Source organism: Alligator mississippiensis, chromosome 8, assembly GCF_030867095.1.
Source record: "Alligator mississippiensis isolate rAllMis1 chromosome 8, rAllMis1, whole genome shotgun sequence".
NCBI classification, from domain to species: domain Eukaryota; kingdom Metazoa; phylum Chordata; order Crocodylia; family Alligatoridae; genus Alligator; species Alligator mississippiensis.
Window position 1 is genome coordinate 23,322,221 of NC_081831.1, and position 15,018 is coordinate 23,337,238.

At 57.3% G+C, this 15,018-nt stretch overlaps 1 protein-coding gene across 1 annotated transcript; it reads left to right on the top strand.

The window, feature by feature from the left end:
* Window positions 1-1,512: 1,512 nt before the first annotated feature.
* Window positions 1,513-7,307, top strand: MISP3 (MISP family member 3). Its single transcript, XM_014600973.3, has 4 exons — window positions 1,513-1,613; window positions 2,363-4,690; window positions 5,838-5,920; window positions 6,610-7,307. Exons 2-4 carry the CDS (start codon window positions 2,407-2,409, stop codon window positions 6,700-6,702), a joined length of 2,460 nt encoding a protein of 819 aa, XP_014456459.1. The 5' UTR covers window positions 1,513-1,613; window positions 2,363-2,406; the 3' UTR covers window positions 6,703-7,307.
* The last annotated feature ends 7,711 nt before the right edge of the window (window positions 7,308-15,018 follow it).

The following is a 15,018-nucleotide window of genomic DNA, read 5'->3' on the forward strand; positions in this document are numbered from 1 at the left end:
AGGCATGCACATATGCATGCACCACGTGTGAATGCATGTGCATGCCCATGCAGGCACGTGCACATGCACACCCACATAAGTACACACACGTGCACATGCATGCACACCCACACTCGAACACATCCACACCCACAGGTGAATGCACACCTGCCCACCGGCACTCGTATGTGCACACCTGCTGGCATGTGTGTGTGTGTGTGTGTGTGTGTGTGTGTGTACACAGGTTCAGGACGTGTACATGTGCAGACACCCACACATGTGGACAGACCCCCCCATACACAAATGTGTACACTGCCACGCACAATAAATACACGCATACACATGCACAGAGAACTCAGGCGTCACACACACACACACACGCACACCCGCGGCCGCCAGGGGGCAGCGTCGAGCCAGTCGCTCGAAGCCCCCCTCCGCCCCAGCTGTTCCCCGTGGCCTTTCCCAGGGAGGGGGAACCCTGGGGGGCCCGATCCGGCTCCTGCGGAGCCTGCGTTTGGCTCCTCCCCGGGCAGGGGCTCACAAAGGGTTAACCCCCCAGGACGCCTGGGTTCCCTGCACAACCCTGCCCCCCCAGCGGCATCCAGCTGCTTTAGGGCTCCTGTTTCGGGGATGGGGGCAGACGCCTGCCTTCTCTCCCAGCTCTGGGAGGGGAGGAGAGGGGAGCCAAGGAGTATTAGACCTGGTTCCTGGGAACGGAGAGTCCTGGGTTCTCTCCCAGGTTGTAGGGGCAGACTGTGGGGGTAGACTAGGGGGTGCTGGGACCCTGGACTCCTGAGTTCTCTCCCCAGCACCTATGCCCTGTGCCCCCTGCAGGCCTTGGGCCCAGATCCTGGCTGCTGCAGCCCTGGGCAGGGGCTAGAAGCAGTCCCAGGAGGGCCCCCCCCCCCGGGCTCTGGGCAAAGCCTTTGAGCCGCATTGGCCTGATCCGAGTCCTTGAGAGTCCTCTGAGCCTGGGCAAACAGCCGGAGGGGGTGATGTAACCCCCCACGCACACACCTGGTCACACGCACCTGCCCAAAGTCAGAGCCAAGGTCACTACCAGTGGGGGGGGGCAGCTGGCCTGTGCTGAAGCAGGACGCCTGGATCCCCACAGCTGTGTTGGGGGATAGGATTGTGGCCTCCACCCTGGTCTGAGCCCCAGGGAAGTAGAGAAACTGAGCCACTCCTCCTCCTCTCAATCCCAGGCCTCAGGATCCAGGCTGAGAACAGGCCGCTCCTGACCTGACATCGGCAAGGGCAGGTGAGCTCATGGGGGGGCAGCCACTGTCAGTAGTATTCCTCCCTCCCTGGATGGTGCCCCTCATTCCTCACCCGCAGCCCCTTGCCCTGCTTCAGCCCTGCCAATGCCCCTCACCACTAATGGGCAGCCACCTGCCCCACCCTGGTGCCCCTCGCTCCTGACCCACAGCCCCCTGTCCCCATCCCATGCTACTCGGGTGGGAGGGGGAGTTCTGTGTGTGGGGGGGGGAGGTTGGAGGCAGAGCAGGTGGAGGGCGTGCCAGGAGATTAGCACAGGGCGGGACCTGGGCTCCACTGCCTGGATAAAGCCGGGGACAGTGGGTCCCTGTCCGGGCACCTTCCCACTGCCAGTGATCCTAGGCACCTGCAGAGTGGTGAGTGGCAGCGAAGGGGTTAACCTTGGGGGTTGGGAATGGGGGAGCTTGGCTCTGGGATGGTAGGGAGCTGCAGGTCAGGAGTTCCGGGCACAGGCAGGGCTGGAGGCAAGGGGACTCTAGATCAGGAGTGATGGGCACTGGTTGAGCTGGGGGTGATGTGGCCACGGGTCAGGAGTGAGGGGCACCAGCAAAGAGGGCTCTGGGTTGGGAGTGAGGGGCACCATCAGGGTTTGGGGGGCAGGGGTCTGCAGGTCAGGAATGAGGGGCAAGGGCAGGGCTGGGGGGAGTGGGGGGCTGTGGGTCAGAAGTGAGGGTCACCAGCAGGGCTGGGGGGGCAGGGGTTGTGGGTTGGGAGTGAGGGGCACTAGAAGGGCTGGGGGGGGGGGGACACAGGGGGATGTGGAGGAGGGACATCTGCCTTCTTCTATTCCCCCTTCACTTAGCTACCTCCTTACTTACCTCCCTGCTGCCTTGGTCTACAGCCCACCTTTCCACCCACCTACTTGTCAGTCTGTCTCCAACTGTTTGTCCGCCTGCTTTTCTTCCTCTCTCCTGGAGTGCCTCTCCCAGCCTCCCCACTCCTTCCAGGTGCCCTGGACAAGCCCACCCTACCTGGCATGGACAGACAGACAGATGGGACCCCCTGCCCTCTCTAGCCTTGCTGGTGCCCCTCACTCCCAACCCACAGCCCCTTCCCCTCTGTGGGGCACCCCCAAATGCTTATCCAGCCCCTCTCTCCCTCTCAGGCTCACCCCCTCCAGCCTCATCTGAGACCCAGCCCAGTCCTCCCATGGCAGCTGAAGGCATGACCCTGCCACCACCGCCCTCACCCCCTGTGCCAGGGGGATCCTACCAAGAGATGTCCCTGGGCTCAGCCAGCCACGAACCCCCTGCCCCTTGCCCAGAACTGTGGGAGATCCCCAAGGCCAGGGGCAACTGGGAGCAGGCAGATGGAGAGGATCCAGCTCCCCCAGAAGCTCCGGGCCAGGGCCTTGCCACCAGCTGCCAGCAGGGGGTAGCAACCACTGGGCAGGCTGCCCCCGCGCCAGGCTCTCCTGTGGCAACTCTGTCTCCAGAGCCGTCCCACCTGAGGCAGGAGGGGCCAGGGGAGGGCCCAGGCGGAGCAACAGCCTATGACCCACGGAGCACCCCAGCTGGTGCCGGGTCCCAGAGACAGGTGACAGAGCTGGGAGGCACCAGAGAGCCAGAGCCCCATGGGACTGGGGAGCCAGGAGCGGGAGCTGTGAATCCAGCTGGACACCCAGAACCGGCTGGGACCAAGAAGCCAGAACCAGGTGCTGCAGATCCAGCCACAGCCCTAGAACCGGCTGGGACCAGGGAGCCAGAACCAGGTGCTGTGGATCTCATTGGACCCCCAGAACCACCTGGGACCAGAGATTCAGAACCAGCCGATTCCACAGGGCCAGAACCTGGTGCTGTGGATCCAGCCAGTGCCTCAGAACCGGACAGGACCAAGGCACCAGAATCAGCTGGTACTGATAATCCCTCTGGATGCCCAGAACCAGCTGGGATCAGAGATCCAGAACCAGCTGGACCCCCAGCACCAGCTGAGACCAGACAGTCAGAACTTGGTGCCACTGACCCTTCTGGACCGCCAAAACCGGCCAGGACCAGAGAACTAGAACCAGACGGTGCTGCTGATCCCTCCAGCCACCCAGAGCCGGCCGGGACTAGAGAGCCAGAACCTGGTGCTGCTGATCCAGCCAGCGCTCCAGAACCAGCTGGGACCCCAAATCCCACTGGATCCCTAGAACCAGCTAGGACCAGAGAGGCAGAACCCTGTGCCACTGATCTCTCTGGACCCCCAGAACCAGCTGGGACCAGGGAGCCAGAATCCAGTGTCGTGGATCCAGTTGGTGCCCCAGAACCAGTTGGTACCAAAGAGCCAGACCTGGCTGAGACCCCTCAGCTCTCTAATCTTCCTGAACCAGCTGATACCAGGGTGCCAGAACCAGCCAGTGCCCCAGAACCAGTTGGTACCGAAGAACCAGAACCTGGTGCCACGGATCCAGCCAGCACCCCAGAACTGGCTGGGACGCCCCAGACTGCCAACCCTTCAGACCCGACTGGTACCACTGATCCAGCCAGGCCCCCCCAGCCCACAGACCCTCCAGAACCAGCCAGCACCAGGGAACCAGAATCGGGTAGTGCCACACACCTGCTCCCCCGTGAAGGCCCCGTGCCAGCTCCCATAGCCCAGTCTCTGGCTGCCAGCCAGGAGAACTCCAGTGCCAGCCCAGCAGGCTCTAGCACCAGCCCGGTGAGCTCCAGTGCGGCAACATCAATGGAGCCTGAGACGCCCATTGAGCGGGAGATCCGGCAGCTCCAGGAGCGTGAGGAAGTGCTGCGGCGGGAGCGGGGCCTGACCAGCCCACGAGGGGCCCAGGAGCTGGTGGAGGTTCGGATCCGGCCCTTGCTGAGCCAGCCGGCACTGGTGTTGCGACCCTCAGACACAGAGCGGCGCTGGGCTGGGGCCCAGATGCTGCGGGAGATTGAGCGAGAAGCGCGCCGGGAGCAGGCCCTGGTCCGCCTGGGCACTGTGCTTGGGGCTTATGACCCCGGCCCGGCCCCAGGGATGCTCCAGAAGAAGATGCTCTTTGAGGCATCCCCGTGGGAACCAGAGGGGCTCTTCCTTGGCAACCAGGTGCACTGGCAACCGGAGGGGGTCTCCACCAGCACCCGGACAACCTGGCAACCAGAGGGGACCTCCCCTGGCAACCGGGGACCAGAGGAGATCTCCCCTGGCAACCAGGTGTCCTGGCAACAGGATGGGATCTTCACTGCCAATCAGGGACCAGGTGCTAAAGCCAATATGGTGATCCTGGAGCCAGGGACCCTGTTGAGGCCTGGGGGACCCCCGGGGACCCCTAGGGGCCCCTTTGCCCGGCTGCATCCCCGGAGCCCCCCATCACTGCTGGAGCAGGAGGTGCGGGAAGCCCGGGAGCGGGAGCAGGAGCTGCGGAGGCAGCGCCAGGTGCTGTATGGCACCACCACACCCAGGGATGAAGATGAGGGCCACGAGGATGCCCAGGAGACACCACCGCAGCAGGCAGGTGAGGGCAGAGGGGGCTGAAGAGCCAAAATGCCTTGCTTCTCTCCCTGGAAGGGAGCTGATGTGGGTCTGAGGGGATAGGGGAGTGGATCTGGGAGCCCGGCCACCTGGGTTTACTTCCTTGAAGTGGGTAGGAAAGGGGGTCCAGTGGAGGGATCCCTGAAGGCTGGGGAGACTGATCTTCTGGGTTCTTTCTCTGGAAGGGGGGAGGCGGGGGGTTGTCAGCTGGTGGAGAGAGCACTGGAGTCTGGAGAGCCTGGACACCTGGGTTCATTTCCTGGAACAGGCTGGGGGTAGTTTTTGTCTGGGGCCTGGCACCTTGAGCCAAGGAGGCCAGACTCCTGGATTCTCCCTCTGGCTCTGACCCCAAGGTACCTGGAGCAAGTTCCTAACCCCCTCCCATGCCCATGCTTCAGTTTCCCCCTTCCCTCTCCAATGAGAGAACATAGCCCTCACCCTTCCAGGACTCCCTGGGGGCTGCTGGGGCACATGCATTGTGTGTGCTTGCATGTATGGCATGTGCAGCAGCATTCCATCTTTTCAGCACATGAACACATGCATGTACATGTTGCTGCACCAAACGTCTCTCTCTATAGGTCCCCCCTCTGTCCAGGCAACTCGTGCAGGGGAATTCTGTTCCCATACAACCCTCCCACCCCCACCCCAGACTCAGCTGGAGCCAGTGCCTCCTATCTTGGCCTGGGCTGGGCCCCAGTGCAAAGATTACATGTTCCCTGCCCCGCCCAGGAGCCGGTTCCCAGGCACAGGAGAGCCACAGGCACAGTATATACCCCTTCCATGTGTACCCAGGGCAGGTCCCCAGGGTGTGGCACCAAGGCCTGGACTTTGCCAGGCCAGAGCGAAAGAGAAAGCCTGACTGAGGGGGGAGGGGAGGGGGGTAATATCCCAGGTATACAGACCCCCCAGGCTGGGATCAGGGGGATGCCAGGTACTGTATAGACTCCCTCAGGCTGGGATTGGGAGGCGCTGGGTGCTGTACAGACCCCCTAGGTTGGGATATGGGGGAAGGGGGTGCTGGGTGCTGTACAACCCCCCAGGCTGGGATTGAGGGGCACCAGGATCTGGGTCCCAGGCTGGAGGGGGTATGGGTTGGAAACGTATGACCCTCTTTTCCCCTGTCGCTGCAGAGAGAGTGTCCTGTGGGAAGCTGGACGTGACCTGGCCCCCGCCAAGCCCAGCTGAGCCCCTCCAGCTCAATGGACTGGACCAGGTACGGCCCTTCCCCCCTCCTCAGCTCACTGCTCAGTGTCAGGGTCAGACATGCATGTGCAGGTATATATGACTCTGGGGGGAGACACGCAGGAGCACAGTAGTGGGCCAGCACATAGGCTGGGATGCCTGGGAAGTGTACGCATGACAGCTGTGAGCTTGTCCCTGTGTGCTCTCCCATGCTGGATAGCACGCACACGTGTTGCATGTGCATGAACATGAACACACATGAGTAAGGCACGTGTACACACAATACACACATCCATGGTCTCATTTGCCCAAACACGCTCCAACACATATGAACCTGATAATGACATAGATGTGCGCAATCTGGACAGACATGCCCAACCAGACTCTAACACTTGTCTCCCCTTGTAAGTCCCACCAGCACATGTACCCATTATATTGAATACATGCTAACATGTGCTAAGATGGCTGAGCCTGCCCACACAAGCTCCTGCATGGTGGCACAAATGACAAACATGTAGGCACATGCAACATGCTAACACATGTCAAGGTCACCTGCTTTCCAGGGGGTGTGGCCTTTCCTTCCTTTAGTAGCTGCTCCAGGAGCTGCAGTCACCCAATGCTAGTGCTGATGGGGCCCCAGCAGCCCTGTACACGCATGTGGGCTACAGGCGTGTCCTGCTAGATCTGACACCTCACCATGTCCTTCTCCCCTCCCTCCAGGCAAACAGAAGCCCTCGGAGTCTTCGCCAGAAAAATGCCTTAATCCAGCGCTGGGAGTCAGGGTCCCTTGGCAACCCCGAGAGCCCGGAGTGAGGGGTGGTGCTAAAGGGGGGAGCCTCCAGGCCCCTCCCACCTGCTCCAGGCCCCACCCCCTTTGCAGGTATCCCATGGCTTCCACCATCTGTCCTGGGAGCAGGGCCTCTCTCAATTGGACCAAATGCCAAAGCACATAACCGCACAAGCCCTTCGGATTGGGCAATGAGCTGCTGGGCTCTGCCCTCCCCGGAGCCCACAAATCTGAAGTGACTCCAGATTACCACCACTGGACTCCAGTTCTCACAGGGGAGGAGGGGAAAAATCAGGGGCTTTTTTGCCTAGTATTTAGAGCCAGTGCCAGACCTCTCCCAGCTTTCAGCTCTGCTGATAGCTTCCTGGGCCCCTTTGCTGCTTGGTGCCTCAGTTTCCCCATCTGCACCATGGGTGGGCAGCTGCTAACCACTAACCCAGACCTCAGTTCTATAGAGATCCCCCCAGCCATGGCTGGGCCTCTTCCCAGAGCCAGCCACATCCTGATGGAGTCTGTGGAGTGGGGTGAAGCCATCCGGAGCAGGGAAGAAGGAGGGGATGAAGCTGTGGCGCATGTAATGCTGATATATTGGTTCTATTAACTATAATAATCATTCATTCATTAACGAGAATTTGTTTGAGTCTGGTGATTGGAACAGGCCTGGTGGAGGAGGGGGCTGGGGCTGTTGTGCTGGGATTGGGGGGGCCCATAGACCCCCCCTCCAGAAAAGGGGGTCTTCTCTAGGGCAGCAAAACAGCTTGGGGCTGCTCTGAGCTACACCAGAGGGGCTTGGAGCAACCAGGGAGAAGATGGGAGGGTGGGGGGTTCAGGTACTGCCCCCTGGCACCACCAAGGACAGGCATCCCCAGACCCAGGGAGGGGGAACTGCTTGCTCCAAGCCTCAGTTTCCCTCTCCTGAAAAGGGGGGGTTGTAGCCTCTGCTCCCCTGTGCTGGGAGACAATTGCCCCCTGCCCAGGGGGGACGTGCCAAGGGCTCATTACCTAATGAGGGGGACCCTGGAGGCCTCACACTCACCCCCCAGGAGGTCCAGGGGGGAGGTGGCAGGGCTGGATCCCCCCAGTAGACCAGGCTCAACCAGAAGCAGGTACATGGGGCATCTGGGGTAGCTTGTGAGAGGGGAGGAAAGCAAGAGACCCCCGCCTAAGATGGGCCTGATCCTGTGATCCCATCCTGAGCCCTGCCAGCTTCAGAGATGCTAGGGTTGCAAGGGACCTCAACAGATCATCGAGTCCAACCTCCTGTCTAGGCAGGAAAGAGTGCTGGGGTCAGATGACCCCAGCCAGATGCCTATCCAGCCTTCTCTTAAAGACCCCCAAAGTAGGGGAGAACACCACCTCCCTTGGAAGCCCATTCCAAATTTTGGCCATCTTTACCATGAAGAAGTTTTTCCTGATATCTAGACTAAATCTGCTGTCAGTTTGTGACCATTGTTCCTTGTTACGTCAAGAGAAGCCCTGGTGAACAGAGCATCTCCGATCCCTTGCTGCGTCCCCCTAATGAATTTGTAGGTGGCCACAAGATCATCTCTCAGCCTTCTCTTGTGGAGGCTGAAGATGTCCAGGTCCCTCAGTCTCTCCTCATAGGGCTTGTCCTGTAAGCCCCTAACCATATGAGTGGCCCTCCTCTAGACTCTCTTGAGTCTATCAACATCCTTCTTGAAGTACGGTGCCCAAAACTGGACACAGTTCTCCAACTGTGGTCTGACCAATGCCACATAGAGGGGAGGTATCACCTCCTTGGAGCTAGTTGTCCTGCATCTGCTGATACATGATAAAAATGCAGTTAGCTTTGCTGATGATTTTGTCACACTGACGTCTCATTTTCATCTTGGAGTCCGCTATGACTCCGAGATCCCTTTCTGCTTCTGTGCTGCTGAGAGGGTCACTTCCCAGTCAGTAGGTGTGCTGGATATTTTTGCACCCTAGATGCAGCACTCTGTACTTGTCCTTGTTGTACTGCATCCTATTGCGTACTGCCCAGTTTTCTAACCTGTCCAGGTCTGCCTGCAATTGTTCACTACCCTCCGGAGCATGCGCTTCACCCCACAATTTAGTATCATCGGCAAACTTGGACAGAGTACACTTCACAACCACATCCAAGTCATTGATGAAGATATTGAAGAGTACAGGTCCAAGGACCAAACGCTGTGGGACCCCACTACCCACGTCCTTCCAGATTGATACCGACCCGTCTACTACCACTCTCTGGGTGTGACCGCTAAGCCAATTTGCCACCCACCGGATCGTGTAAACATCTATATCACAGCCTCTTAATTTATTTATGAGAATAGGATAAGATACTGTATTGAAGGCCTTGCTAAAGTCCAAGAAAATGACATCCACCTTTACTCCTGTATCTAAGCATTTTGAGACCCTGTCATAAAACGAAACCAGATTGGTCAGGCATCATCTACCTGCTACAAATCCATGCTAGTTTCCCTTCTGCGTTATTTTTCCCACTGGACTCCCACAAATATATAGCCTGGAAAAGCAATGGCTCAGGGGTGATCTGATGGCCACCTATAAGTTTATCGGGGTGACCACCAGTATCTGGGGGAACGTTTGTTCACCAGAGTGCCCCAAGGGATGACGACTAGGTCAAATGGTCATAAACTACTACAAGACCGTTTCAGGCTGGACATAAGGAAGAATTTCTTTACTGTCCGAGCCCCCAAGGTCTGGAACAACCTGCCACCGGAGGTGGTTCAAGCGCCTACATTGAACACCTTCAAGAGCAAACTGGATACTCATCTTGCTGGGATCCTATGAACCCAGCTGACTTCCTGCCCTTTGGGCAGGGGGCTGGACTTGATGATCTTCCGAGGTCCCTTCCAGCCCTAATGTCTATGAAATCTATGAAAATATGATCCTTCATAATCTTTTCAAAGACCTTTCCAAGGATGAAGGTGACACTGACTGGCCTACAATTACTTAGATCCTCCTTCCTCCCCTTCTTGAAAATAGGAACTACATTGGCTTTTTTCCAGTCCTCCAGGACCTGACCCAAGTGCCACGAGCGCTCAGACAGCTGTGCCAGAGGTTCTGCTATGACACCAGCCAATTCCTTCAGTACCCTCGGATGCAACTCATCCAGGCCTGCTGACTTGAATACATCCAGTCCATCCAAGTGACTCTGCACCAAGTCAGCATCAATAGTTGGTAGGCTGGTGTCCCTCTGATGCTCATCTAAGAACCCATTAGGAGACTTACCTTGAGCCCTGTTCATTGAACACTGAGGCAAAATACTCACTGAATAGCTCAGCCTTGTCCCCACTCTCTGTCGCTAATTGCTCCTTGTTCAGTAGGGCTCCTATGCTGCCCTGCGCCTTCCTTTTACTCCCTACATACCTAAAAAAAGACTTTTTGTTGTCTTTAACTTGTGTTGCTAGCCTCAGCTCTGTAGTTTCTTTGGCCTTTCTAACTGCCTCCCTGCAAGTGTGGGTCAAGTAGGTACATTCCTACTTGGTAGCTTCCCCGTGCTTCCACTGCCTATATGTCTTCTTTTTTGCCCTTAGGCTCCCCTGAATTTCCCTGTTTAGCCAAGGACATTTTTTGGCTCCTTTCCCCCTTTTCCCTCGTACTGGGATAGTCTCCCTCTGTGCCTGAAGGATCGCTTCCTTTAGAAACAACCACCCTTCCTGGACTCCCATCTCGCCAATAGTCTTCTGCAGTGATCATTGACTAGACTTCTAAGCACACTGAAGTTAGCCTTCCTAAAGTCAAGCACTTCCATGCTACTAGTTATCTTATCCGCCCTACGCCGTATGGTAAATTCGACTGATTGGTGGTCACTGTCCGCAAGGTGACCACGGATCTGCAGCTCCCCTATGAGGTCCTCCCCCGTAGCTAACACCAAGTCCAGTAAGGCATTTCTCCTAGCGGGACCATATACCTCCTACGTTAGATTAAGGTCCTGCATGCAGGTTAAGAACCTACATGAATGGTTGGATTTGGTTGACCAGAAACCTGATGGGATCCTACCCATGACTGGGCAGTGGGCATTCAGGGATACATACTATATAGAAGGGACAGAACTGGGTGGAAAGGCGGTCATTATTGACTCCAAGATGAACATGAGCCGCCAATGCCAGACCGCAGCCAGCAAAGCCAACCACACCTTGTCATGCATCCAAAGATGCATCTCAAGCTGGTCCAGAGAGGTGATACTCCCCCTCTACGCAACATTGGTCCGGCCTCAATTGGAGTACTGTGTCCAGTTTTGGGCACCGCACTTTAAGAAGGATGTGGTCTGCCTTGAGAGGGTTCAGAGGAGGGCCACCCGCTTGGTTGGAGGGCAACAGGGCAGGCCCTATGAGGAGAGGCTGAGGGACCTGAACCTGTTCAGTCTCAGCAAACAGAGGCTGAGGGGGGATTTGGTGGCTGCTTACAAACTCATTAGGGGAGATCAGCAGCAAATAGGAAGGGTCCTATTCCCCCCAGCAGCACCTGGGGTGACGAGGAACAATGGCCAGAAGCTGCTGGAGAATAGGTTCAGGTTAGAGATTAGGAGGCACTATTTCACTGTTAGGGTGGCTAGGATCTGGAACCAACTTCCTAGGGAAGTGGTCCTCGCTCCTATCTTGGGTAAATTAAAAAAGAGGTTGGATGAACACCTATCTGGGGTCATGTGATCCCAGCATGTGCTCTGGCCAGTGGCAGAGGGTCAGACTAGATGATCTGTTTAAGTCCCTTCTGACCCCTAACTACTATGAAACTATGACTGCTACTCCCAGCAGACTGTTTCATAGTTGGTAGGGTCGGAAGAGACCTGAGCAGATCATCAAGTCTGACCTCCTGTCATGGCAGGAAAGAGTACTGGGGTCAAATGACCCTGGCAAGGTGTTCATCCAGCCTCCTTTTAAAGACCCCCAAGGTAGGAGCCAGCACCACTTCTCTTGGAAGTTGGTTCCAGATCCTAGTCGCCTTGACAGTGAAGTAGTGCCTCCTAATATCTAGCCCGAATCTACCCTCTGTCAGCTTGTGACTGTTATTTCTTGTCACTCCTGGGAGTGCTTGGGGGAACAGGGACTCCCCCAATGCCTGCTGGTCCCCCCTGACTAGTTTGTAAACAGCCACTAGATCCCCCCTCAGCCTTCTCTTGTGGAGGCTGAACAGGTGCAGGTCCCTTAGCCTCTCCTCGTAGGTCCTGCCCTGCTGACCCCTGATCATGTGGGTGGCCCTCCTCTGGACCCTCTCTGTGTTGTCCACATCCCTCCTGAAGTGCGGCGCCCAGAACTGGACACAGTACTCCAACTGCGGCCTGACCAGTGTCACATAGAGGGGGAGGATCACCTCCTTGGACCTGCTTGAGATGCATCTGTGGATGCACGACAAAGTACAGTTAGCCTTCCTGGCCGCGTCCCTACACTGTCAGCCCATGTTCATTTTGGCATCAATAATGACTCCAAGATCCTTTTCTGCCTCTGCTCTGACAAGAAGGGAGTTCCCCAACCTGTAGGTATGCTGCTGGTTTTTCCTCCCCAGGTGCAGCACCTTGCACTTGTCCGTGTTGAAACCCATCCTGTTCTCATCCGCCCACCCCTGTAACCTGTCCAGGTCTGATTGCAGCCTATTCCTCCCTTCTAGCATGCCCACATCCCCCCACATCTTAGTGTCATCAGCAAATTTGAACAGGGTGCTTTTTACCCCCTTGTCCAAGTCACTGATGAAGATGTTGAACAGTGCGGGCCTGAGGACTGAGCCCTGTGGAATCTCACTGCCCACATCCCTCCAGGTCAAATAAGACCCGTCCACCACCACTCTCTGGGTCTGGCCCTCCAGCTAATTAGTGACCCATCTGACTGTGTAGGTATCGACACCACAGTCTCCTAGTTTTTGAACGAGAATGGGGTACGACACAGTGTTGAAGGCCTTCCTAAAGTCCAGAAAGACTATGTCCATCGCGACACCTGCGTCCAAGGATTTTGTGACCTGGTCATAGAAGGCCACTAGGTTGGTCTGACAGGATCTGCCTCTAATGAACCCGTGTTGGTTACCCCTAAGCATAATCTCCCCTGCTGGCCCCTCGCAGACATGTGCCAGGATAATTCTCTCAAAAAGCTTACCCAGGACCAAGGTAAGACTAACTGGCCTATAGTTTCCTGGGTCCTCCTTCCTCCAGGGTAGATGTCAGGGTAGTTTAGGTCCCCCATGACAACCACATCCCTAGACCGTAAGGCTTCTGAGACCTGCCTCAAGAATTCCAAGTCTAGCTTTTCCTCTTGGTGTGGTGGTCTGTAGCAGACCCCCACCACCAAGTCCCTTTCTCCACGACCTCCATGTATCCTAACCCACAATGCCTCAACTTTCTTCTCCTCTGATCCCATTTTGATTCGGGTAGATGTATAATGCTCCTTTACATAGAGAGCAACCACACCTCCTTTCCTCCCTATTCTGTCCCTTCTGTACAACCTGTAGCCCTCAATATGTACCGCTCAGTAATGGGTAGGGTCCCACAAGGTTTCCGTTAGCCCCACTAAATCAAAGTTATTATCTGCAAGCAGAAATGCAAGTTCTTCCTGCTTGTTCCTCCTGCTCCTAGCATTAGTACGGAGGCACTTGAGCCCTCCAAATGGTGCCTTTGATGCCCCACCCCTCCCTTCTGATGCCCAAAGGGCCCCTTGATACTTACCTTGGGTGTACTGCTGCATGTCTCGCAGTTTGTAGGTTCTACACTCTCTCCATCTCCTGCCCCCCCGTCATACTTAGTTTAAAGCCCAACGCAGGAGGTCAGCCAACCTAACCTGTAAGAAAAGAGACTTTTACCTTTTGTGGTAAGTTCAGGGGGTGGAGATGGGCAAACCCTGACCCAGATTGCCTGCCATTGCCCCCACCTCCAGGGGCAAGGGGGTCACAGAGGGGATGGAGCATGGTGGGGCACTGCCTAGACCCAACCTGTAGGTCTGGCACTGGGGGGTGGGCAGTGTGGGAGCCCAGCCCAACCCCCCCTCCCCGGCCATCCTAGGGCTACAGGTTGGCCTTGGCCCATAGAAACTGAGGCAAGGCAAGGAGGCAAGTAGGGTCACACAGGGTCACACTTTGTCCCTCTGGCCCCAGCACAGCTCCCTTGACACACCTGGCCATGTGTGGTCCCCCAGTCCTGCAGACACCTGCCCCATGGACACCCTAGCCACATGCTAAGTCCAGCAAGTACGGGACAGCCACATGAGGCTAGGGCTGCACAGGGAATGGAAGGCAAAGGGGAGCTCCCAAGGAAACGAGAGTCAACCCTGGCACCAGCATATGTCGCACAAGGGCTGGATGTGTGAGGCCCTTGTGCAACAGGTGGCCTCAACAGGTGGGTGAGGGGGACTGGGCCAGAAGCCAGTGTGCTGAGCCAGGCTCAAGTGTGTCCACCCCTTCACATGGAGCGTAACCCAGGGCTGGTCATGCAAGGCCTCGTGCAAGGGGGGAGGCCAAGCCCAGTCCAAGCTCTGTGTTGCTTTTGCTGCGGAGATAAAGAAGCCGCAACAAAAGCGGCTGGGAACTTGCGCTAATCAGCGTGGGAATGCTGGGGGTTGGAGGGGGAGGAATGCAGGGTGTGATGGTGCTGGACCTCACTCACTTCCCAGAGCCAAAGAGAACCCAGGCATCTGAATTGCCCCCCTGCCCAACTCTAACACCCACAGACCCCATACCCCTCCTGGGGTTGGGAAAGAGCCCAGGCTTCTGGGGTCCAAGCCCCCCTGCTCAGTTAGGGATAGAACCCAGAGGTCTGGGCTCCCAGCCCCTCCTGCCCTAACCCCACCCCCCAAACTCCACTCCCCTCCTGGAGCTGAGAGAACCCAGGCGTCCCAGCTCCCAGCCCCCCCTGCTCTAATCCCGCTCCCTGTCCAGAGCAGGGAGAGAACCCGGGCATCCGAGCTGCCAGCTCCACACCTTCTCCTTTATTTCACTAACTCTCCCCTCCACCTTCCCTGACCTGAGACTCAAACCCATGTGTCCTGGATAAGAGCATCCTTGCAGCCTTCCTGAGTGATTGAGAGAGGAGCTGGGAGCCCAACTGGGAGCCCACCTGGGAGGAGAATCGGGACTCGGGGGTAGAATGGCGTAGAGGGATCTGGGGACCCAGATGCCTGGGTTCTCCCCCAACTCTGGGAGCAGCATGGAGGCTGGTGGGTTTGAGGGAAGGCTGGGAGCCCAAACACCTGGGTTGTCTCCCCCTCTGGGTGGGGGCTGGGCAGTAGGATTGGGTGAAGATGGGAGACCCCTGAAGTATAAGCCCTACACCCCAATCCCCTTCCGCAAGCAGGGAGAGAACCCAGGCGCTGGGGCCCCCATACGCCCCAGTGCTGGGGACGCAACCCAGGCATCCGGGCTCT